At 40.2% G+C, this 27,141-nt stretch overlaps 1 protein-coding gene across 1 annotated transcript in view; it reads right to left on the bottom strand.

The window, feature by feature from the left end:
• Positions 1–27,141, bottom strand: part of CAT (catalase) — a 33,845-nt gene that overhangs the window by 4,996 nt on the left and 1,708 nt on the right. Inside the window, exons 2-10 of the mRNA XM_001147928.7 lie at positions 18,104–18,275; positions 16,364–16,474; positions 15,255–15,385; positions 14,268–14,372; positions 13,540–13,665; positions 10,513–10,704; positions 9,899–10,051; positions 5,339–5,477; positions 2,492–2,622 (exon numbers count right to left, since the gene is read on the bottom strand). Coding sequence (XP_001147928.1) covers positions 2,492–2,622; positions 5,339–5,477; positions 9,899–10,051; positions 10,513–10,704; positions 13,540–13,665; positions 14,268–14,372; positions 15,255–15,385; positions 16,364–16,474; positions 18,104–18,275 — 1,260 coding nt within the window. The remainder of the gene's footprint in view (positions 1–2,491; positions 2,623–5,338; positions 5,478–9,898; positions 10,052–10,512; positions 10,705–13,539; positions 13,666–14,267; positions 14,373–15,254; positions 15,386–16,363; positions 16,475–18,103; positions 18,276–27,141) is intronic.

The raw sequence follows: 27,141 nt of genomic DNA, 5'->3' as shown, positions 1-27,141 counted from the left end.
TGGATTTCCTTGTATGTATTCTAATTTTTCACTATGACTCATCAGATGAAGTAGTCTTGATAACATCTATTGTTCTATCTTCCAATTCACTAATCTTCTCTTCAGACATGTTAACCTCCTTTAAAAGCCATCTATTAAATTCTAATTTCAGTTGTTACATTTTCTAGTTATGTCCATTCAACTCTTTTTCTATAGCTTAAAGTTCTCTTACTAAATTCTTCAAGCAGTCATCTATTTTCTTAAACCTATTAATCAGTCATTTTAAAACCTGTATCTGACAGTTCCATTATTTAAGCCTCCATTAGGTTTGTTTCTACTGTCAGTTTGTAGGGGGTTTTTTCTCCCTCTTGATTTTCAGTCATAAGGTCTTAATGTGTTAGGTGCCTGGTCATTTATTGTTGAATGCTGAACATTTCCATATAAAAAGGTCTAGAATCATTTGAGTTTCTATTTTCCACCAAAGAAAATTTTGTTTGCTTCTGACAGATGGCGTAGAAAGAGATCACCTTAATCCAATCTGAGACTGAGCAGAGGCAAAGTTGTGTTTCCTGTATTGTGAAAGCAAGTTTATTTCATGTTTGCCCTTATTCCTAGGCATGGCCCTTTAGGGATTTCAACTGAAAGCCTTGAGTGTAACTAGAGGCTCTGCTTCTTAGCAGACCTTGAATTCCAATTTTTGTCCCTTCAGACTCACGAGACTGCTGTAAACACCACTCAGCTTCTGGACCAGTGCTTACAAATTAACAAATACCTTAAGAAGAAAGGAAACCAAATGTCAAGCTTACTTCACTGCACTTTTTTTTTCTGCACTTCTTTTCTATCTTTGATCTTGGTCCCTTAAATCCTTGTTGCTTTGTTAGCTCTCCAAAGCCTTCAAACAAGTGCTTTATGTATTTTACCTACCTTTTCAATGTTCTCCATGAAACGGTAAGTATGATACAAGCTAGTCTGCCATAGACAGATGCAAGCCCAAGTGAATCATTTTTAAGAGAATAAATCTGGACCTTCTTATGTATTTCCCATGTGATACATCATCACAGAATTATGCTATGAATCTATAACAATAGTATTGTGATTACTTAAAAACCACACTATATCCTATATAGTGATAAGAAATTCTCTCAATAAAATAAGAATGAGCACATAATAAATTTTCATGTGTAAGCAATAGCCTCATTAATTTTTGCAGGGGTTGTATGAGCTGGTTTAATACCTGTATTGACCTCACATAGGCAAAATTCTTTGAGAGGCAGGGAATGTACTGTAATATACTTGGTGTCATCTGCATCACCAAAAATAATGCAGTTACATAAAAGGTATGCAGGAAATGTTTTAAGCTCATCTAAAAATGGTTTATATCCCACAATAATGTAATTTCTTTTTTATATATACGTATATATGTATATACGTAAATGCTTTTCAAGCAAAGATATCCTCACAGCGAATTAATTCATGTATAAGTATTTTTTACTTGGAACCCACATTCACAAACTGAGAAACTAGAAATAGGTTCTAATCTAATTTAAATACTAAGTTTAACACTAACTGCTCAAACAGAGCTCTAGAACAACTATACCTTTAACTTTATTATTTTATTGTGTGTGGTATAAGTTGCAGTGGACACATTAAGGAGGCAGCTGCCCACCTACAGCCCTTCCAAGTCCAAGGGCCTCCTTCATAGCATGTGCTGAAACAGCTCTTAGGGCAGCCATAGGCAACTGGAAAGAGGATGAGCACTTGCCCTGGGGCGGTTAACTAGAGCCTGACCAAGGCCAATGGTGCAACCTGGGGTGAAAAGATTAGCCAAGTCAATAGGATTCCATCTCTCTAGAATCTAGAGATAGACATGTTGAGAGAAGGAGTAAAAGGTGGTCCAAAAAAAAAGTAATAATGGAGAAAGACGCCATAAAGGAGAGTTTTCCATTGTTGTGGAAGAGCCACAACAATGATAAAACAGAAGCTCTGACGCAGATAGGAGACAACAGGAAGCTGTGGTAAAAATAATCAATTAGCATTGGCAAGCAGAAGCAGACAGATGGAGAATAAGCCACGTGAAGGATGAGCCCTGCAGTGGAAACGCCCACACTCTTGTGGCCGAGGCTCCTGGAGCTATTTTGGATCTCTAGTTCTAGTCCTTGAACCTGGACTGTCCTGCCCAGATTCTTAGATTTGTCTCCACGTAAGCTGTACATGCTCATTTCTTAAATTCCCATGAGATCACTGTTTCCCCAATGCCCCCTCCCCATATCCCTTCAATAAAGTTTGAAGAAACTGAGACGGAGTCTGCATGCTTTGAGGCAAAAGACCAGAGTAATATAACCCTTCAACTTCACCCAGTAAGGGGCCCAATTTACTATTACAGATGAGTCTTCCTTGAATTCAATTTAAGATACATCAGACAGTTGGGGCATTTGCAGGGAGGGGGATTATGCAGGCATTGACAAGGAGAATTAGCAGGTGACTTCCATAGCAGATAAAGAGAAGTCATTACCTGAGTAACGTTATCATCATTGGCAGTGTTGAATCTCCGCACTTCTCCACAATATTGGATGCTGTGCTCCAGGGCAGAAGGCTGTTGTTCCGGAGCACCAAAGCTGTTGGGGTAGTAATTTGGAGCACCACCTTCAAAACAAAACCACCCAGATGCACTTAGGAATAAGAAAAGTCAAGTAAGTCTGCAAATAATCACTGTGATGAGAAATAAATTCAAGTGGTAATCAAATACACACGTACACATCCACAGATATAAACACAACGCACACATATTATTTTTAATTTCCCGCATTTAGCTACAGGTAGTATGAAGATTCTTAGGGAACGCTGCCATCTGCTAAATGCTTGCACAAGCTGCCACACTTTATGAATGAATCTCAAAGTCCCTTTTGACACTTCAAAGGGTCTCATCTATCAAGTCTTCTGAGGGGTACAGCACATGTAGAAGTTTATACAGGCTTGATTTGGCCACCATATAGGGATGAGGCTCAAAGACACATTTCAAAATTGACTTGAAAAATTGTGTCATTTGGACTTGGGCTCAATTCAAACACTGCATCACAAAATTCTTGAGGGAAATCTGAAAGTTCTGGTTCTGCTCCTTGAATCTACAGACACAAGCATGGAGTTCTGTGATGGGACCTGACTGCTGCAAGGTCACACGGTAGCCAGTGGTAGATATGGGGTTGGAACTCTGGGTTTTTTGTCTCCTCCAGCCCAGCATATACAGTATTTCCATTACAGAACTCTACTTTGCTATTCCGTAAAGTGTTTTTAGGATTCTCAGGGTATCTCTCCTTTACTGACGATGATGACTTTGTTCCATTGTAGCTTCACTTTCATACCCTCCACAGACCAATAAACAAAGAATTTTTTAAAATGTGGTAATTGTATATCAGCACTTACTTATCTGGACTTATAAGAAACAGTGACAAATACAATCAAAATATTTTCTATGACTTTTGAAATAAATTATAAGGCTTTTTTTTCGTTGTAGCATATTTATTTTCTCAACTATGCTTTGGCTGACATTAGCAGAAGCTTTCATTACCCGAGCACACACTGCCTAAACAGGAGTGGCCCAGAAACATATTAAGCGGTTTGAGCAAACCAATCTGGGGTTGGAATCTTAGCCAGCTCACTGCCGTAATAGATTATCCACAGTGGATAATCAAGAGGTGCCTATGTATGACATTCATCAAGACACCAAGTGTGTGTGTAGGGGAAGGAAGAACACCATACTATTATAGAGCCCAATTATTCACTCAACAAATTCAACAGATCAGTCACATCTACATGAAAAGCAAAATGCTCCAAAAACCAGCCATCACAGTGTTTTCTTCATTAAGAACTAGCTCTTTGAAATGTGCCTAGTTAATTTTTAAAATCCTACTTCCAAATGAGCCCTGACCTTTACTCAAAGTGGTAGTTGTCTTTAAAGCACTGACCACAGGAACAATTAAGCTCTTTCACAGAGCTTCAGGGTCACAGCCCAAATGCTCTACTTTTACAATCAAGCCAGGCGCGGTGGCTCATGCCTGTAATCCCAGCACTTTGGGGGGCCAAAGTGGGTGGATCACCTGAGGTCAAGAGTTCAGGACCAGCCTGGCCAATGAAACCCTGTCTCTACTAAAAATACAAAAATTAGCTGGCGTGGTGGCACGCTCCTATACTTCCAGCTACTCGGGAGGCTAAGGCATGAGAATCTCTTGAACCCGGAGGCAGAGGCTGCAGTGAGCCAAGATCATGCACTGCACTCCAGCCTGGGCAACAGAGTGAGACTCTGTCTAAAAAATAAATAAATAGATAAATAAATATAGCAAAATGTAATAGCTATGACCTTTGGGTGTTAGGACTATATGGGAATTTTTCTTTTTTCTTCTTTTTCCTATATATTCCAAATTTTCTTTAGGACACTTGTATTATTTTTATCATAGAAAAATAAACTTTGTTTGAATATAGACATCTGTGGATATAAATATAAATCATCAGTAAAATTTCTAAAGGGATCAATGCATGCAGTCTATATTACTAAAACACGTGTCCTAAATGGGAAAAGAAAATAACTAAGATCTATATTAAACTGTGGAATAGTAAAAGGAAAAAACTTTAATCAAGCATTCTGCTTGACTTATTAGAAAAAGTAATTAGAACCAGAGGCCGTTTCTATACGACACCAAAAAAAAAAGTAGTTAAAAGAAAAAGATCCTAAGTTTGATAAATGAGTTCCAAAAAACAAAAAGTGGTAAGTTGATTCACCTGACTTTATTCACTTAGGAAAAAATGAAGGGAGGGGAATCCTTTGACTTGCTCTGCCTCCCCTACTCTCTTCTCCCCAGCCTTCCCTGCTAATTCTAGCTCCCCTCCAAATTCTAGCTAGACCTGCTCCTCCAGGGCCACAGCAGAACTGCAAAGAGAAACAGAAGACTCCAACTCTTGGCTTTCGCACTTCCAAGGGTCTAAGTCTTGGTGATTTCACAGTGAGTTAAGGAATTGTCCATTTTGGTGAAGTGTCTTCAAAACCTAACTCCCAAGCTGGATGTTACTGTACTCTAGCCAGTGTGAAAGATCTTTCTCCCTGCTTTTAACTACTGGATACAAGTAACATCTGAGGTGGAAATGCTCAATAAAATATATAAAATAGATAAAAAGCATGGAGAGTCCTCAGGCAGCCTAAATCTTCACTGCTGGGCAAAAAAGCGCCCAGTTAGCAGCACCTGGGGAGCACCTTTACCAAGCAGGAGGTCCTGCGGGGCCAGCTTGAGAGCCACTGGCCTGGCCTCCCGCCCATCTGCTCCACGTGCCCTCTGCCCACGCAGGGGGAGCCCAACGTCTTTAGGCCTACCCTGATTGTCCTGCATGCACATCGGGCCGTCACGCTGGTAGTTGGCCACTCGAGCACGGTAGGGACAGTTCACAGGTATATGAAGATAATTGGGTCCCAGGCGATGGCGGTGAGTGTCAGGATAGGCAAAAAGGCGGCCCTGCAGTAATAAATACAATAGACACTGACTAGGGGCAGTAACATATAACATAGGAATGGGCTGTAAACTTCATTCTGAAATTTGAAGTACAAAGCACTCTGTACATGGTTACCACAAAATTCTGCCTTTCCCCCTACTTAAGAGTGAAGCCTCTACTCTTATGAAACGAGTTCTCCCTAACTGAACAGTTCTTAATTCCCCAGGCCCTATGGCCAACCATAAATCTTCACATCTGTTTTTGGTAATAATATCTTTTTTTTTTCCCTTCTGCATAACAAGTTAGTGTCTTGTCTTATACAGTATTACTTCCTATTCCCAAGGAAGTATTGCATTATAAAATAAATGTGCTAGAACGTTAACTAACTGAAATATTGAATTAATTCTATTCCTCCTCATTCCCCCACTCCAGGGGAGGAACCAATCATTTGCTCTTTACAAAAAGCAACACATTTCTACAAAACCAACAGCATGGGAAATTCTTCAAATAAGCACTTCCAACTGCACAACGGCCCATGCCTATTATAATCCCAGCACTCTGGAAGGCCAAGGTGAGAGGATCACTTGGGCCCAGGAGTTTGAGACCAGCCTGGGCAACACAGCGAGACCTGTCTCTACAAAAAAAAAAAAAATTAAAACATTAGCCAAGCATGGTGGCATGTGCCTGTAGTCCCAGCTACTCCAAGAGGCTGAAGTGGGAGGACTGCTTGGCCCAGGGGATTGAGGCAGCAGTGAGCTGCAATCGTGTCACTGCAATCCAGCCTGGGCAACAAAGCAAGATCAGAAAAAAAAAAAAAAAAAAAAGGTACCTCCCACTCCCATGCTGCCTTCTGAATTATCTCAGAAACACTTTGAGCTCTGAGACTTTCTAGATATAAACAACAATAACAAAAAATCTGTGGTTCAAAATGAAAGCCCTACAATGCCAAAGGTAATCAATCTAAGATTAAATTATGTTCCATGTTAATCAAGGCAAAGATGGCAAGCATTTTGAAATTTCTTTCAGTTAATGCTCAAACAAAAGCTTTATGATAAATTCTGCATTAATCTTAATATCTAATTATTGAACTATTCTCATTATTCATACTTCTTTTCTATGAGCAATTTTTCTTCCATTGAATTTATCATTGGCCTTGAACCTTAAAAGTATTTTTATATCCCTAATTCTATGAGGCAAAATAAAAACCAAATTGAATAGGGCAACTTAAGCAATAACCTTGTTCCAAATCACTGATACCAACAGACTTAATCCAGTCCCAGTGTTCTGTCAATATTTTGCTTTTGGCTGAATGACTCCCTCTTATCATCATTTCAAATAGCCTAAGGTCATATTTAGATGACTAGCCACGTGGCCATGACCAAAACCCAGCTATAGGTTGGAAGCTGGTTGTCTCCTTTGGCTCAAAAAGTTGTGTTCTTGACTCCATCAACAGGATAGGAGATACAATCCTGCCATGGGCAGCTCCTAGCCTCTATCACATAATTCTGATTTTGTGTCACCCTGTGTTTATCAGGCAACCTTACCCCACCAATGGGTGGAGACCAACAAAGGTTGAAATGGGCACAGTGAGGCCATATCCTGACACCAGCTTGAATCTAGGCCTTCCCCATGGCCCTGTGCCTGAACTCCCTTGCTGGACCTGCGTGAGTGGGAAAGCCTTTCCCACCCAAGCAACCGGCCCAACTTCTCCAACTCTTGGCAAAATGCAGAGAATGAGAGCAAGAAAGGCTGCACCTGTGTCCTTAGGTACTCAGGGGACAGGACAGTCTCTCTATGACTTGTATTATATTATTTGTACATTTCACCATGGTGTGGCTCACCACTTTGGATAAAGTTATAAAACTTAATAACATGACCTTGTTAAAAGGCACCTGTAAACACTGCCCATTAATATATCAACCGCCACTGCCTAGGCTACAATACTCATGAGCTCTCAGCAGGAATAACCCCAAAGCCCCCCTAACTGGCTTTCCACTTCCTGTCCAACAAGACAATCTACATATTCCCTACTCACCTACTCAAAAAATCTCAAATCATTCCTTAATGGTCACCAAATGGCTAAATGAGTACAACAGTCCTTCCCCAACTGTATGGCTCCTCACAGGCTCCATGGTATTGGAACTGATAGCTAAATGACCTAAGAAGGATGGGGAAAAGCTAGGCTAGAAACAATAACTCGACAAACTTATGAAAGCTCTTTCAAACACTTTCTAAAACTCATTTAAAAAAAAAAACAACCTATAAAGAGTACACTGAATTCAAAATAGATATATTTGCCAGAACTAAAATTAATACTAACAGAAATTATATTACTTTCTACTTGTCATCCTTTTTCAGAACTCTCTTCCCCACTGTTTGAATAGCTGCCTTAGACATTTGCTTTCTTAGGAATGTAGAGAATACGTATTTGCTTTGCAGTCCTTTTCCCAGGGGCCTAGTTCTCCATTCAAATTTTCATTGTTCTTCAAATTATATGACTCAGTGCTGCTGACTGCCTCACGGCCCCACTGTGGTTCCAGAGACCCATGGTGACTTGGATTCTTGTGAAAAGAGTTTAGGTAACCTTGTATTCCTCAATCCGTTCCCTCCCTGGGTGACCAGGGTTATGCAGCCTCTGCTCTGCCCATGACAATTTCATGCCTTGGCAAATCCCATCAGCCTCATCCTCTCACAGTTCAGCCACCAGGTAGGGAGTTTTAGGGCCCAGGATTACCTTGTTTTGGCTTCCTCTACTCCCTGGTTTCAATGCAAACTTCTGCTTTTCCTCTGAGAACTGCCTGACTTTCCTTTTGCTATTCCCAATCCCTAGTTGTCGCTTTTTCTATTTATCACCAAGAGGAGTGATTCTACTCAATATATCCCAGACCACACTTCTCAAAACTGAAGAAAGCTTTTCACTCCTACTCAAGCATTTAAGGTCCCCTCTGACATATACTCAATGAACCTACCCAAACTCTATTCTTCTCATTCAGGAAAGAGTGACTGTTTATAGTTTCGACACACCTAACATGTTCCACCTTTGTGCCTATACTCATGTCCTTCTCCTGCCCCATTTTACCTACTAAAAATCAAAATCCTATCTATTCTTCAAAACAATCTCAAATGCTACCTCGTTCATGAAACTTCGTGGCTGACCTCCTATCAGACAAAATTTTGCTTTCTGGATCACCATGGCATTCTGCCTTACATTATGGCACCCAAGACAGTCCACCATACACAACAGACAGGTACTCAATTTGTAACAGTTGAATTGGACTAAAAACTAATGAAAAACTTACTTTCTATAAAAGCCTCAGATGTTCCCCAATGTCATAAGCAAAAAAGTTATTTTTTAAAAATGGAATCTTAGCTTGTCCTCCATGCAGACTGAAACCTGAACTGGAATCAGATACTTACATAAGAAGTAACCTTCAGTCGCTGTGGTCTGATTTAGGGTACAATCTTTAAACTTTGTTTCAAGGTCACAGTCCAAAACCACAAAAGATTGATTTATACAGTAATTATTAAGCCAATTATTTTCTTACTGATTCTGATCCAAAGTACAATTTTTCACTCTTGGTACTCTTGAAAGAGATATTAAAAAGTGATGTAAAACATACTGATGGCTTAACATTAGCAAGGTGAATGGTTAATCCACTGCTTTTATCACTGGCAGCATACATGTAGTTCATAAAGATCATCCCTAGATCTCTTTTGACAAATGCAAAAATTCAAGCATCACCATGAAACAGAAAACGAGGCCAGCCGCAGTGGCTCACGCCTATAATCCAGCACTTTGGGAGGCGGAGGCAGGCAGGTCACTTGAGGTCAGAAGTTTGAGACCAGCCTGGCCAACAGGGTGAAACCCCATCTCTACTAAAAATACAAAAATTAGCTGGGCATGGTGGCGGGCGCCTGTAGCTAATCAAGAGGCTGAGGCAGGAGGATCGCTTGAACCTGGGAGGCGGAGGCTGCAGTGAGCTGAGATCATGCCACTGCACTCCAGCCTGGGCGACAGAGCAAGACTCTGTCACAAAAAAAAAAAAAAAAAAGAACAAAAAAATTAATAAAGTTAGGCTTACCAAGGTATTATAATTAATTAACCATACTTCAGCTACAGACAGAACAAACGATGCTTCACTCTATCAATACTTAAGGTATTTCTATTATGTCTTTTTTTTTTTAATTAAGAGAGTAAGTATTCTTGTCTTCACATATGTAGGGATCTTACCATGGACTTTTGTTTATACTTGGTTTATTCAAGGAATGCTCATTGAAGAATAGTTCACCTCAGTGAATCCCACAAGGTAACCAAGCACCCAGATTAAAGTTTAAGTAATGTTCTTGTTAATTCCTCACATAAAGATCATGCCAAGCTGCATATTTTGTGTGTGCATGCTCACATGGACACCTGCCTCAGAACATCTCAATCCACCAGGCTCACCTGAAGCATTTTGTCAGGACTGGCCTCAATGCCAGGGGGCATGTTGCTTGGGTCGAAGGCTATCTGTTCAACCTCAGCAAAGTAATTAACTGGATTCCGGTTTAAGACCAGTTTACCAACTGGGATGAGAGGGTAGTCCTTGTGAGGCCAAACCTGAAAATGATGTCATATTCACAATTACCAGGCAATCAACTGAAGGAAATCAAAGCTACCCACAAAAATACCAGATTTCAAATACAATCAAGCCAATGAAAATAATTTTTAAATCCAATAAAACATAAGAATTTAAGATGAGTGCCTTAGTTAAATCTTTCACAATAGTAAGTGGTAAATACTGACAGTTTCCCCAGGAAAAAGTACATCAGCTTTTCACAATCTGTTCCCTGTTAATAACAATATATGAAGCCACATACACATACTCAATGAAATGACAAACAGGAACGTGGAAGTAAGATGCTGGTAAGCACTCATTCACAGCTTAGGACACTCTGAAGTGGTACCCTCTGTATTTTGTATATGACTTCCCCATTATTATAATTGTTTGACTAGATTTTTTTTCTAATTAGGTAAGAAGAGACTTAAAAAAGAAAACAATGTAGTTGTTACTGACTCACCTTGGTGAGATCGAATGGATTAAATGGAAAAGTTTCTGCCTGATTAAATGTCATGACCTGGATGTAAAAAGTCCAGGAGGGGTACTTTCCTGTGGCAATGGCGTTAAAAAGATCCCGGATGCCATAGTCAGGATCTTCCTGGGAAAGTCTTGCCGCATCTTCAACAGAAAGGTTTTTGATGCCCTGGTCAGTCTATAAAATGAAAGAAAGAAGCTCCAATGGAAACTTATTGTCAAAGTTATCAAAATTTCATCAGTAATTCATTGAAGGATTATGAGTAACACTGCCCAAAGAATGAACTTTCTTTACAACAATACTTCTATTGTTCAAATCTGATACTAATGAATTTATCAACAAGAAATTCTACTTGATTATCCCAATACTTTTAAATGTCAAGGGAATCCCATCTATACATTTCATATTTAAAATCAGTCCTATCTTTCCCTTTATGTATTCTATTATTTGAATTGTTACACTCATGTTACTTTCCAAATCAGAAAAATCAAAATATATCTTAAAAGTAGGCAAAAGATTAATAAAATTAAAGGACTACTTGCCTTTTATCATGAAGTAATGTTTTAATTCCATGTCATGACAGCTCAAATCAATTACTGAGACTGTGCTCGGCCAGTATCCCTTCACCCCTGTCCTATTCCTTTTTTTTTTTTTTTTTTTAATAAATCATAGAATCATAGCTCATAGAGTTGAAAAGAACTTCAGTACAGCCACCTGGAACTAGTTCTCTGACTATGAGCAGGCAAAATGAATATTCTGACTTTCCAAGCAAGACATTAAAACCCAGAGAAGCTGAGTCACTTCATAAGTGCTCCTGTTATCATATCATACTGTTCTTCGATGGACTGACCATGTGATCTTATTCTGAAAGACCTCCCAACAAGCCAAGTGCCACAGAAAGATTTCCTTAGCAAAAATCAACTCTGAACGCTGGTCTATTTCTACCACAGAAATCCCAACTGTCTCATCAGTGAAAAGGTTTGAACTCTTACTACTGAACCAGAAGTAAAGCCACCTCAGGATTAAAACAATGAAGGTCACCATGTACAGATCGCCCAAAAAGCTAATATATTAAGTAGTAAAATAACATTGCAATACCTTTCTGATTTTAACTGAATCCTTTAGGTTTAGAAAAGAATAATCTTAGGTCAGAATAATCCAGACTGATGAATCCATGAAGATCTCAGGCTACCTTAGGGCCCTAGGATAAAAGACCCACAAGCAATCCAATCTTTCCAGGACTTGTATAGCTGGTAATATTATGCCAACTTTACAGTGAAAAGAACTGGAGCTCAAAGAACTTTTAATACTATGCCCAAGGCCACAATTATCTAGGAGAGTAAAAATTTGAGTTCAGGCTGGCATAACTCCAAGGCTACCAACTAGACTGGCTGTCCTAGATACAACCATTTAGTCTTACTCTAAGTAACACTACATTGACCCTTTTGGCAATTACAAGCCAATGGGTCAACTGTTTCATAAAATTCTTCCTTGTCAAATATTATAGATCCAAGTTATGAATATAAAAAGAGGTGATAGTTTTCCTGTTTGATATACCTACATTAAATTGTTCAGATAAAGAAGAAAGCAGGATAGAAGAAAATAGGGCTTTTGGATGTCATTAAGAGAGAGATTATCCAGTACTGGTCACGAGCCCACTTCTTTCTGCTTATCTTAGCAGCAGTCTTTGGAAACAGAGGTTCTCAGGCTTGTTTCTAACTAGCCCTTGGGAGTTCTCTGGGAATATCACTAACATGCCAGGGTTCACTGGCAATATTGCTCATTGTAACAAATGCCATGCTTATACCAAAAGAGGGCCCTTTATAATATTTCAGTTGATTAAAACATTCTCAAAACCCTCCCCAGATGTAACTGATTTGATCTGGCTATATGAATGCAAATTTTTAAAAACAGTATAATTTTGTTTTCTGACATTTGTAATTGATTTTACTTATATGCCTTGTTCATAATAAAACCTCAATAAATGCTAAGTAAATAGATGGATGACATAAAAAGTTAAAAGAAATGATATTGGAAAGACACTATTGGATGCTGGAAGTGATAATGAGATTGGGATATGCTCCAAGCTGTCTTAGCCCTCTTCTGGGCCCTAAAAGGTATGTATGCTCAGGATAATGACTCAGGGCTAGGAAAGGCAAAACATTATAGCACTTTATTATTTTCTAGAGCTTGACTCCAAACTCCAACAAGAACTCTAGAAAAGCCAGGCTAGGGCCAGGCACAGTGGCTCACACCTGTAATCCCAACACTTTGGAAGGCCAAAGTGGGGGATGCACTTGAGGCCAGGAGTTTGAGACCAGCCTGGGCAACACAGCAAGACCCCGTCTCTATAAAAAAATTTAAAAATCAGCCAAGCATGGTGGTGCGCGCCTGTAGCCTCAGCTACTCTGAGGCAGGGGGATCCCTTGAGCCCAGGAGTTCACTGCAACCCAGGAGTTACTGTGAGTTATGATCATACCACTGCACTCCAACCTCGGTGACAGAGTGAGAGCCTATCTTAAACTAGGTGGAAATTACTTCCTTCTGCCTAGCCTACAGGTCTATACTATCTTCTTTGAGCCCAAACCAAAAGCTTAGATATTCCCACTTCAGGGAGAAAGCTGTACTCAACATGAAGCCGCCAGCCCAGAAACATTAAACCAGAAGCAGCACAAAAGCAGCACATTTTCTAAATATTTATGGCAAGGGACACAGGATCCAGAAAAAGGAAGCTTAAACTGTTGATCGCAGCCATGTGCCTTACCTCTGGCCACATGTAAAAGGGAGACTAAAGAAGAACCACACACAGTTCTAATAGGACAGTGTGAAGTTATGTCCTCAGGTGGTAGCCAACAAAATACAGTACTGATCAATGAGATCAATACTTCCCATCTTTGGGGATGGAGGTGAGGGAAAAGTGGGAGAAGCCTTAATCTTTGCTCAATCCTTCAGGAAAAATAAGGAGGTGTGCGGTAGGAGCCTTGTACCCTCTGCCCCAAAGGTAACACATACCTTATAATGGAATTTGCAATAAACCGCCTCCCCATTTGCATTAACCAGCTTGAAAGTATGTGATCCATATCCATTCATGTGGCGATGTCCATCTGGAATCCCCCGATCACTGAACAAGAAAGAAACCTAAAGAACAGAAATATAAAGCCAAAAATGTTTTCATTTAAATCAAAACATCCTTGATTTTTAAGATATTCCTTAGTTTCCAGAAAGTCCCTTAATGACATAAAACATACTAGCCAATTTCCCATGGGAAGGGTTACCATTATTATTTCACTTGTAGAAAATAACAGAAAAATTTTAAATCAAAATGATATGCAAATCACTAATACTATGTCTCAAAATTCTATGAAGGAAAGCCAAAACAACCTGAAAATTGGCCTAATTTGTTATTCAAAATTTATTTGCATAGCAAATTTGTTTGGTACTACTTTCCCCCCACTTCCTTAATACAGAGCTTTACCTTACACTACAGACTTTCATCCTTACTACTGCTAAATATCAACTGACAATGTTGCTAGCTATCTATCATCATCATCATCATCATTTAAGGCCAATGAATGGGGGATGATTAGTAAAGCCAGTTACTACAAAACTCTTCATGATCAAGAAATCTGAGGAAGCTGATTCCAATAAAATAGCCAAAACTGGAGAGACACTTTATGAAGAGGCATAATTAAACACTGCATCCCAGGTGATATAATACAATGGCAAAAAAGGGTTCATACCTGATGCAGAGACTCAGGACGTAGGCTCCAGAAGTCCCAGACCATGTCCGGATCCTTCAGATGTGTCTGAGGATTTCTCTTTTGGCTGTGGATAAAAGATGGAAACTAAATAGAAAAAAGAGAGAAAAAAATCCAAAAACTAAGTTTACAGGAATTATGGTGTCTTTCATTATACATGCCTATTACTAGGTTTATGGATTATAATTCTAAATACAATCCTAGAATTTTAAACTGCCAAACCATAATATGAAATTTACTCAGCATAGACAACTAGCATCTAAGATACCCTAAAGTATTTCAAATATACTCAAAACTATAGTCTTTTCTTTTTTTTTTTTTTAAGACAGGGTCTCACTCTGTCACCCAGGCTGGATTGCAATGGCATGATCACAGCTCACTGCAGCTTTGACCTCCTGGGCTCAAGCAAATCTCCCACCTCAGCCTCCCAAGTAGCTGGGACTATAGGCATGAGCCACCACACTTAGCTAATTTTTGTATTTTTTTGCAGAGATATGGTTTTGCCATGTTGCCCAGGCTGGTCTCGAACTCATGGACTCCAGTGATCTGCCTGCCTTGGCCTCCCAAAGTGCTGGGATTTATAGTATTTCTTCACGGAAAAAATATACCCACCCTCCCGCATGCGCGCACGCACACACACCCCCTCCTGCTGACTCAGAGCATGTAGAGACACCCTCTGCTTGTTTCCAAAGTAAAGTCCCTCTTTTTACTAATCTTCGATGCTCTGCAAGGAAAACTAAACTCACTTCCCATTAAGTCAATCTGTCTTAAAATGACAAATCTAAGACCAATGGTAACTGTTCTTACTTTATCTTATTAAATACAGAAAAATGTGTTGAAAAAAGTAGTCCAGACAACTCACATTCTTTTCTTTCTGCCTTTCCCACGGCTTCTCCTCAAATGCCAACCTATTTGAAATCAATTTAAGTCAACAAACATTTGTTGAGTGCAAAATACTCTATTACCTACCAATATGGGATCCCTGATGAAGAAAATGGGGGTGTTATTTCCAACGAGATCCCAGTTACCATCTTCTGTGTAAAATTTCACTGCAAACCCACGAGGGTCCCGAACTGTGTCAGCTGAACCCGATTCTCCAGCTACAATATTCAAATGGAAACAGGAAGCATAAGCCACAGCACTTTGCATCCAAGAAGCCTGGAGACATAAAGAAGCACCTGGATCCATCCTTTCTAATCCACTTCCAAGAACTAAATTAGGTATTTAAGTGCCCAGGTTATTATTCCTACCCACCAGCTAATTCAGTCCACAAATCAAACAAAATAATTAATTGAGAGCAATAAGAGAACACATGTAATAACAGCTGACAATGTCATTCATTTACCATAATAAGATAACTTTGTTCAAACAGGTAATTGAACTTTTAATTAAAATAAGGGAAGAAAATAATTATGAGGCTTAAAGTAGTGACAAACAGAATAAGTGAGTTGTCAAAATGATGAGGTTAACATTAAGAAAATGAGTTAAAATATTGGTTCTTAGTTCTTAATTTCATTTATTTTTACATTCCACAGTATTTTTAAAATGCAGAGACTGACACAGAAACGGAACTAGTGAAGCACTAGGTATGTTGAAATATAGTATGATAGATCTAATACTATCTCTGTAACGTGAGAAACATCACTTAGCCTCTCAAAAATAAAAAGAACCCCACTCTGCAAAGTAGATCTACAAATCAGAGATTATATCTGTAAAGCACCTAACCACAGTTGGCACAGAATTAATTCTCAATAAAGGTCAGCTGTAGGCATAGTTATTAAATAAGATTTCCACTCTATTCTTCTGTTAGAGGCAACCACTTTTAGGAAAGCTCTTTCCAAATGTCACAGAATTGCAGAGGTAGCCTCTGTGTAAGTGTGATTTCCTAAGATCTCAACAAACAGAAATACAAGTAACTTCCTATGTGTCTCCAAATATGTCTTCTACTGTAAAACCTTGCCATAACTTGGAGAAGTGCTTGCTTCCTATTTTCTAATAACTTTTTCTTTAAGTTATAAACATCCCCAAAAGGTGAAGTTGAGTTAAGCCATACCAATCACGCCAATAAACCAACTTACCAACAGTGGAGAACCGAACTGCGATGGGAGTCTTCTTTCCAATATGCTCAAATACTTTTGCCTTGGAGTATTTGGTAATGTCATGTGTGACCTCAAAGTAGCCAAAGGCCCCTAACGAGAAAGACACAGAAATCCTTACTATGAGACCATTACTCAGACATTCAGGTCCTCAACAGGCACCTGGGTGACAAGAGAAAATGATGGTTAGCACCAGCCTTCTGGGAGCTTCCAGTATGTTGGAGGAAGGGGAAATGCCCAAACACAAAATAAAGAGGGTGAAATGCAAAGCCCTATTCTATCATTCAGTGCTAAGTTGAATGCCACATAGCTGGAGCCAAGAGAAGGAGGTGAGTGAGGCTAGAAGTCGTCAAGGTTGGCCCAAGGACACAGGGTCTCAGAGGGGCCTGAAGTACAGGTAGGACCTATGAGAGAAAGAGAAGAACAGAGAGAAGAGGAGATGAAAACATAAGAGAAAGAATCTTTTCAACACTTAGCAACGATGATACAAAGCAAGCAATAAACTAAACAAGTCAAGATGGAAAAATACACACAAACCACTGGAGAAGATGGGAAGAAGCCTTATCCAGGAAGAAGAGATGAAGAAATGCAGAAGTCCTAACTGGAAGTCCAAGTCAGCAAGCTAAGAGAAAAACTTCCTTTCTGTGGAGCTCTTTTTCCAACTGAGTTTTTCACTTTCTTTCAAATACCACCCCCATCTTTTGTGTCTGATATAACAGCAATAAAGAAAGTTTTACAGAAATTGTTGGAAACAAAGAAAGGAAAAACCATCACAAACCCACCACCCTAACATAACTACCCCAAATTTTGCAGCTCATTCCAGTAATTACCCAATAAGTACATCATTTAAACTTAGTTGCAATTGCAGTGCATGTGTCTATGTCTGTATTTCTGTACAGCAGACCCTCAAATAACATTGTTTTGTTCAACATTGTTTCATTACAACGTTGATGAGAAAAAAATCTATTCCTAGCTGAGGCCACCATCTGTGTGGAGTCTGCATGTTCTCCCCATGTCTAGATAGGTTTTCTCCTGGTACTCCAGCTTCCCCCCACATCCCAAAGATGTGCGTGTTAGGTGAACTGGCATGTCTGAATGGTCCCAATGTGAGTCCACCCTGCAATGGACAGCATCCTGTCCAGGGCTGGCTCTTGCCTTGTACCCCAACCTGCCAGGACAGGCTCTGGCCTCCCACCACCTTGAACTGGAATAAGCTAGTAAATAACTATCTTATTTTACTAATCTTTCTTAAAGGTATGTACGGCTCACATTTATTTCAATGTTTAATATAAGATGTATTTTGAGTCTTCTATTTAGAAGTTTGGTGATGTTTTATCAATCAGAAATATGCCATAGGAACTTAACTCTTGCTTATGACAATTAGCCTATCATAAAATTGGTTTCATTACATGTTGTTTAGCTTAAAGTCAAAGTTTCCAAGAACCTATTGACGTTAAGTGAGGACTTATTGTATTTTTATTCCTTCAATGATGGGAGAAATGGAAGATTGCTATTTTTAAAAGAAACAATTTTATATATAATGTTTAACCTGAGGAAATAACCATCATTTATTTACTAATTTCCCTACTGCTGGATGTTTTTCCTTTCTCCCACAAATGGAGATCTGGCACTTGTGTTAAAGGTCTTCCAATCCTTTGGGAAATAACACTTGACCCAGGTGCTGTGAAACAATCTTTTACAGCAAATAAACACAGCACTTACCTGCTCCTTTAGCATGCACAACTCTCTCAGGAATTCTCTCTCGGTCAAAATGAGCCATTTCATCAGTGAAAACCACATCCTGAACAAGAAGGGGCCCACGGGGCCCTACTGTAATAACATTAAGTTTGTCTCCTACTGGGTTACCAGCTCCAGTGGTCAGGACATCAGCTTTCTACAGAAACACAGAAAGAAAGTGCAGAAGAGTTAGCACAATCAAACCTTTTATTTACACTGTCACGGGTACATAGCTTTGCAATGTTTATACCATCTGCCCTCTTTTTTAATTTCCTGTGTCCAAAGTACTAAAATCTGACAAGATGGGCTATTGCCTGAAACTTTTAGTCATGCCCCAGAAACCCTTGACAAATCTCGACACCAATCTGCTAAGAAACTTGCTCTGAAGAGCAGAAAGATGATTTTGGAGCCTGAAAATGTGCTCAGCACCTGCTCCAGAGAAAGCCACTGGGTTCTGCAAAGCTCCCAGTCAGAGAGGTGCACAAAAGCGTCCTACAAGCTTAACAGTGAAACGTCCAATCCCGCAATGAGAAGATGGTCTCCAGGGAAGCTGTGCTGGTCAATACTTTACTCAGAACTTACAAACGCTTTATTACTGCCACGACCTTCAAGTGTGCTACCCTGTTTAGTGCATCTCAAGCAATGTACAGCAGCTATTTGCAACATCTCTTTTCAATTAAAAAAAAAAAGTCAATGGCTTTCACTGTCACTAAAAGTAAACTGTTACTGGTAAGGTGGATTATAGTATTAATGTTTTAAAGATAGCAAATGTCTCTGAAATGGGATAGGTTATTTTACTGTAATAAATAATTAATTTTAATCCACCTGATTCTCCAATTTCAGTTACATCAGAAGACACTCAGCTGTCCCTCCTCTAGGGTTAGAGCGGCATTCTTCTAGCCCCACATGATCCTGGAAGCTCTTAGCTTCATCTAGTTCCACGGTCAGAGAATACTTTTGACCACAGACAACTGCCTCTGCAGTGTCTTCCCTGGCTCACTGGAAATCAGGAGAGACATGTAGGTGACGCAAAGCTATGCCACCTCCACCTGGGAGAGGAACTCAACGCTGTCTATGACAAAACTCAACAGACCAACTTCACACACAGAGAAAAGCACTATTTTTAGTATTTCCACACACCTAGAGTGGAGTCTGTAGTTTTACTCCCCATGCATGTCTGTCCTGTACATTAAAATAAATTCCTGCCTCTTCTCTAGAAGGCAATATGGTGGGGAGTAGGCACTTACAAAACCACAAAAGATCTGTGAGCTGTTTGAAAAAAGACATTGAATAAAGGAGACCGTGCAATTTGCAAAAACGAATAAACAAGACCTTCTCACACACTAGTAAATGCCCTTGCCACTAGAGTTATATCTTCATCCAAGTAGGAAGAGGCCAATATGGCAGCAGGGAGAAACTATGAGTGCCAGCACTAGAGCCTGGGTCCAACTTCCAGTTCTACCAATTACCAGCTATGTAGCTGCTGGTAAGTTACTTATTTATGAGTCTCCATTTTCATCTGCAAAATAGAATAATAAGTACCTCCTAAGGTTAACACATGAATTAAAAGAGCTAAATGTAAAATGCAAGCCACACATTCAGCACATATATGCTGTCACTTCACTGGCTGTGAGAACATGACCTCGCAGCAGAAGGAGCAAAGCATTTGAAGTTTTATTTTTCTAGTAATCATGACAGATGCATACTCCTCCATCCACACTCTCTCACTCTACCATCTCTGTCCCTAAACCCATCTAGCAAAGCCCCTTCTAAACTGTCACAGTTTAAGGGTCCAATCAACACTTACCACCCAGTCACATCACTCTTTTGAAGATACATATGTTGCTAATACGTGTGACCCTCTGTGACGTGCTAATATGTGTTACCCTCTGTAGGTTTATTTTTAATTTAAAGTAGAAAATGAACCAGAAAAAAAATTTCTGCTTTCTAAAGTAGAAAATGAACCAGAAAAAGAGCAACTTCACCTTTAGTTTAAACCTAAAGCCTTGGTTTTCAACCTTGGCAATGCACTGAAATCACCTGAGGAGCTTTTTAAAGCCTCCTGATGCCTGGGCCATCCCCCCTAGAGATGTCTGATAGAAGTGCCCTGGGTGAGGCCTGGGCTATTTTTAAATGATTCCTGTTCAAGCTAGGATTGAAAACCACTAACCTAGAACTATTGGGTGATAACAAAGTTAAAATAATTAGAGAGCCAGAGCAAACCAAATCTGTTCACTCTTTAAATGCTCTTTTCAACATACAAACAAGGTATTTAAGGCAGCCTTTAAAAAATAAAGGGACATCCAGGCTGGGCGCGGTGGCTCACACCTGTAATCCCAACACTTCGGGAGGCTGCGGCAGGTGGATCACCTGAGATCAGGAGTTCGAGACCAGGCTGACCAACATGGAGAAACCCTGTGTCTACTAAAAATACAAAATTAGTACCAGGTGCAGTGGAGGGGTGACTGTAGTCCCAGCTACTCGGGAGGCTGAGGCAGGAGAATCGCTTGAACCCAGCAGGCGGAGGTTGCGGTGAGCTGAGATCATGCCATTGCACTCCAGCCTGGGCAACAGCAGCGAAACTCCGTCTCAAAAAAAAAAAAAGGGGGGGACATCCCATAAAAGGTACAAGTATGAGAAAAGATACCAAGAAGCTCAGTAAAAGGAACGCTAAACAGATGAGAGTGTTATTTACATGCCAGCATTCTTAACGTGGGGAGGGAGCTGCCCCTAAGGCAGAGATGAGAGCACATCACATGTTCCCTTCTGGTTACCGGGTCAGGGTGATATGGTCAAGAATAAATACCACACCCAAAGGCAGCAGGTGCAGAGTTGGATAAATGAATAAAGTACTAAAGCTTGAGGTGGTCTTTCCTGATGACACTGACTATTAAGAGTGGGAATGCTGGAATTATGGCAGTCCTCCCTCCTGCCCAATGAAGGAATCCCCTCCTTAACATCAATCCTGTTAAGAAATGAAACCTGAGTTTTTAAGTTACAAATGGAGGCTTCAGAATCTCTTCCATTTCCCCACTCTAATAGTTAGATCAATTGTCTTCATTTATATAACAGCTTTCCCCACAAGCTCATGTATATACAATTTACCTTCAAAGCCAGTGGGGCAGGAAAGCTTCAACAGTCAGCAACAGAAAAGGGAAGCCAGGGAGCAAAAACTAGAAAGGAAAAGATCCCCCAACTTCAGGGGATGTTTAGCGCAACATTGGATAAGAGGAACTGATCTAACCTGAAAGATAGAGTATTTATTAATATTAGAAGGTGAGGAGCAGGATGCGGTGTATTTAAGTTGAAAATAATTAATGCAATGAAGATTTACTAGATGAAATGAGAGGGTGGGGCTAGAAAATGGACCACGCAAGTTATCTCACTTAAGCCTGTCAATAATCCGGAGATCGATATTATTAATCCCATTTAATGGGCGATACTACAAACTCAGAAAACTTAAGTAACTTTGCAGAGATGTCAGTGTTGTGGCACAGGTTTACTTGTTACATGTAACACGTAAGGACAGGCAAAGAGATTTCCTCCAACTTGCAATTATTGTTTTTAACTCAATGAATAACTTTAGAGCCAGAATATTTTTAAAGAGAGAAAAGCTTCTCTATGGCTGGACAATTTTAAGACCTCTCTCTGGAGAGGTCCTTGTTAACATGTTTACATCTTCCTGGCTGCTAGCTCCCATGACATCCATACGTACCTCTCCTGAACTGCTCTCTCTACACTGCCCCACAACACTCATGAAGCAGGGCCAAGGGCATCTTCTTGTGCCCCATATAACAAAATATTGTAATTGCCTGTTTATGTCACTGTTTTTCTTTTTTTTTTGAGATGGAGTCTCGCTCTGTTGCCCAGGCTGGAGTGCAGTGGCATGGTCTCAGCTCACTGTAACCTCCGCCTCCTCCCGGGTTCAAGCAATTCTCCCGTCTCAGCCTCCCAAGTAGTTGGGATTACAGGCGACCACCATCACACCCAGCTAATTTTTGTATTTTTAGTAGAGACAGGGTTCCATCATGTTGGCCAGGCTGATCTCAAACTCCTGACCTCAAGAAATCCGCCCATCTTGGCCTCCCAAAGTGCTGGGATTACAGGCTTGAGCCACCGCGCCCAGCCTGTCACTATTTTTCCTCTCTAGACTGTGTACTCCCTTTACATCTATATCCCTGATCCCTAATACACTGCTCAATATACTAACAAACATAAAACAAATGTGTGTGGATTCAGCATGCAAATAAACTAAACCACGGACCAATATGATATGGCCAAGAGCCTTTCTAACAAGCAGGAGGAAGCAGCAACAGTCTATCCCTCTCCCTGCATCGCCCCTCCAAAAAATGAGAGAAATATTTTAATTTATAAATTCTGATCAAACACCTTTAGACAAACTTGTTATGAAAACTGCCACAGAAATTAGCTTGGCTAAAAACTAGCACAATTATTAGAGGTAGGGACTTAAAGTAAAATTCTATTTTGACTTTGCTGCCTTTGTAGGCTTCTTTTGGCCAGAGCTAATACATAAATGAAGAAGTTTTCCTGGGAGGAGTAACGTTGGCTTCATCTGGTGAAATATTTTATCAACATATTACACTTTCCACTTAGTAGTTCCCTTCACTCACAGAAGTTTCAAGAACCTAAACATATTCTTCCACTTTTAATTAAAAGATTGGTTAATGCAAATTGCCCGTCAGTCCCAGAGGAGTCATAATGACGTCTTTTCATTCTGTGATAAAGAATGTGCCTAGCGTTTTCTAGCAAATAACTGCCTAACATTCTCCATTTATTCAACAAAGATTCAAGTGCCTACAACGTATACACCCACTTACAGGAAACCAAAGACTGTCCTGACCTTCAAATTTCTTAGTCTGTGGGAAAATAATAAGGGTGGTCTAGATATTGACTGCTGTGGAAGCTAAAGCAATTCCATCTTAGATACTGATCCACCATGCTGACTTCTGATTAACTCCAGTTTTAAGATTTCCAGTTTATCTATTATTCCTTGTGAAAGAGCCCCTATTTACTATAAATCCTGCCCTGAGGTCAAACAACCTTGACATTATCATACTTCAGTCATGCCATACCTCCCTTCTGAATTGCCCTTCCCTATGGTATTAAGCCCTGGGTCTGAGGGGTAATGGTATGGGATCCACCATCTTGTCCGCCAACACGCAAGACACAGACATGGTTTCTGGTCCTAAGTCCGTATTAAACATTTCTTTCTGAGAAACTTGATTTGTCAGCCTCTTTCTTTGGCCTCTCAGCTTCCTCAGACTTTGAGGGTAGGTTTGCATAGACCTACCCACCATGCAAAAGCTAAGAAAAAGAAATGAAACCTTAAAAATTTCTGTCCCATCTCCCATAGTCTCTCCCACTGCACATAATGACTTAGCGATTCCATACCTAGGTATATTTCAGGAGAAATGAAAGCACATGTGGACCAAGGGTTAAGTCACTCAGTCACCCCTTCTCCATCCCAAATGTTGGCAGTGTAACATCAACGCAGTTATTACCAGGGTTACCCTAAAAAAATGTAGACCCTCACAGGCTATAATGCATAGGCAACTCACTGACAGAAATGGATAGTCTAAGACTTAACCTCTCTCCCAGGTAATAAGAGAACTGTATAAAAAGGTAAGGTTTCAAATGGTCAAATTCTCCCATTTTAAAGGGATCAGAGGCTACTTATTAACATTTCCCATTTACCCCCAAGAAAAGAGCACTGGCAGCAAGCTGCACTTAAAAAAAAAAAACAGGAAATGGGTTAAAGGTAAGTATCTCAAAAGAAGAGCCCATGGCATTCTAAGCAGCGAGCAATAAAGTTCCCATTTAAGTTCCCTTCAAAGTGGCTGGGAATACCTGCACAACCACCTCCCTCCTGCCAAGAGAGAAAAAGAAATAAGAATTTTTAAGTGGATCGAGGTCATACTCATGAACACATCTGACTCAATGCTCACTTATTAAAGTTTACAAAACTCCCAATTCACCTGTCAGCAAACCAAATCTGACCACAGAAGATACGCCCAATAAATTGCTTTCACATTGGCTGACTGTGTTTCCAAAATAGGACACTCTGATTCTTGAGAGAGGTGGCAACAGAGTGTTCTCCTATAGTAGTCCCAAACCGTAAAGCTCTCCTAGATCAGTAAAGCATCAAAACTAATTGGGAAGTGGAAGAGAGCATATTAGCACAAAGCTGCCCACTTAGATAAAAGCATTTACCAAGCAAGGGGAGATTTTTTTTAAATACCATCTGTTACTGTCATAATTTTCTAACAGAATATCTTAATGTCAGAAAGTAAAAATGACATATTCTTTAAAAAGAAATTATGTTGCATGTCCATTGCCGCATCACAAGAAAATGGCTGGACAGATTTTCACCAAATATGAAATGTACGCTTTGGATAATATAGTAGAGTCAGCTTCCTGGACAGGGGGTAGACTACCCCAGGTGTGGCCTGTAACAGAGTTCTAGCCAACAGAATGTAAGTGGCAGTGACCCTGGACCCTAAACCTTCCCACACTCATATACCCTTCTCCATGCTCTTGAGCCTTCTGTGCTGGACAGTGACGCCCATAAAAGCCATGTGTTGACCAAGGGGGAGCTTCCTTCAGCCTGGTGCCCTCAATAACTGTGGGAAGCAGAGCACCCACCCACCTCCTTCAGCCTCAAACCACTTTGGGCCATTCATGTAGGAAAGGAATACATTTCTTTTTTTTTCTTTTTGAGATGGAGTTTCACTCTTGTTGCCCAGGCTGGAGTGCGATGGCAGGATCTCGGCTTACTGCAACCTCCGCCTCCAGGGTTCAAGCCATTATCCTGCCTCAGCCTCCCAAGCAGCTGGGATTACAGGCATGTGCCACCACGCCCAGCTAATTTTGTATTTTTAGTAGAGACAGGGTTTCTCCATATTGGTCAGGCTAGTTTTGAACTCCTGACCTCAGGTGATCCGCCCACCTCAGCCTCCCAAAGTGCTGGATTATAGGTGTGAGTCACCGCGCCCGGCCATAAATTTCTAATATGTTTATACCATGATACATGTTGAGATTTATTATTATAACACTTAGCCTACACATGATTCCACATGATAGAACTTAAAATATGGGCTATGAATCAATAATTTAAAAGCAATTCAATTTTTAAAAAGACAGAAAATTTGAACATATACTTCAAAGGAATATATACCAATGGTCAATAACATGTAAAAAGATGCTTTGCATCATTAGTCATCAGAGCAAAGCAAATTAAAACCATAATGAGATACCACTGCACACCCAACAGCTAAAAGTAAAAGACTGACAACACCAAAAGTTGGTAGGATGTGGAGCAACTGGAACTCCCATACACTGCTGATGAAGTATAAAATGGTACAACCACTTTGGAAAAAGGCTCAGCAGTTTCTCATAACACATTCACTTACCTTATGACCCAATAAATCTACTCCTAGGTATTTCCTAAGAGAAATAAAACCACCTGTGCACAAAAAGACTTATGTAAGAATTTTTATAGCAGCTTTATTTATTTTTCATTTTTAAGACAGGGTCTCCCTCTGTCACCCAGGCTAGAGTGCAGTCATGTAATCATGGCTCACTGCAGCCTCCACAGCCCAAGCTCAAGCAATCCTCCCAACTCAACTTCCCGAGTAGCTGGGACTACAGGCATGTGTCACCATGTCTGGCCACTTCTTTTATTTGTTGTAGAGATGGGGTTTCACCATGTTGCTTAGGCTGGTCTCAAACTCCTGAGCTCAAACTATCCTCCCACCTCAGCCTCCAAAAGTGGTAGGATTATAGGCATGAGCCTTCATGCCCAGCCACAGCAGCTTTACTTACAATAGAAAAAAAATTAAATAGCCCAGGTGTCCAGCAACAGGATATCCAAATGGTGGTATATTCAAATAATGGAATCTTACTCAGCAATGAAAAGAACAAACTGCTAATACATGAAACAACTTGAATGAATTAAAGGATGGACAGACAGATGGAGTAACGTAATAAAAGACACAGGGCAAAATGTTCCTTGTAGAATCTAGATGGCAGATATATAGATATACACTGCAAAATTTTTTCAACTTTTCTGAATATTTGAAATTTTTCATTTAAAAAAAGTGTTTGAAAATTATATGGGCTATAAGGCATATGCATAATTCCTTTTGGAGGGCCCTGGGGGGAGGGAGAAGTGCCTAAAAGAAGTAAGCGGTTTTTACTAAGAGCAGCTAAAACTGAGGAACAATAAGACATCAATGTGACTGCCAATCAGGACGATGTACACAGTGCCCTGAGATGTCATGGACAAAGGGGATGGCTGTATTTCAATTAAGAGCCTCCCAACTATAGATGTGCTTTTTGAGTCAGCCATTTCTCACATGGGCAACTATGTAAGGTAAATCAACAGCAGGGACTTCAACAGTTCATGATTCTCCCAAACAAGGAAGAAGGCAGCTAGTCTCAGAATAAAGGGGAGTCCTTTAAAAATGAAAATATTGGCCGTGTGCGGTGGCTCACACATCTCGGTACTTTGGGAGGCCAAGGCGGGCGGATCTTCTGAGGTCAGGAGTTCCAGTCCAGCCTGGCCAACATGGTGAAACCCCATCTCTACTAAAAATACAAAAATTAGCTGGGTGTGGTGGTGGACACCTGTAATCCCAGCTACTCGGGAGGCTGAGGCAGGAGAATTGCTTGAATCCAGGAGGTGGAGTTCGCAGTGAGTGGCGATCATACCACTGCACTCCAGCCTGGGCAACAGAGCAAGACTCCGTCTCAAAAAAAAAAAAGAAAAATAAAGAAAAAGAAAATATTTTGTTTTGTAAAAATCTCACTACTTTGTCCACACTTTTCTCAATTCACCAAGTATTCATGAAAACTTCCGTGTGAACCAGGATTTGCACCCACTGGGTAAGGAAAGAGTCTTGGGTCCAAGAAGCTGAATTCTAACCTTGTCTCTGCCACGAAGTAGTGGCACATCCTTTACTAAGACTCTACCTCTCTCTGGTTTACTTTAAGAGCTCATGAAC

Source organism: Pan troglodytes, chromosome 9 (assembly GCF_028858775.2).
Source record: "Pan troglodytes isolate AG18354 chromosome 9, NHGRI_mPanTro3-v2.0_pri, whole genome shotgun sequence".
Classification (NCBI taxonomy): Eukaryota; Metazoa; Chordata; class Mammalia; order Primates; family Hominidae; genus Pan; species Pan troglodytes.
This window is presented reverse-complemented; position numbering and strand designations above follow the sequence as displayed.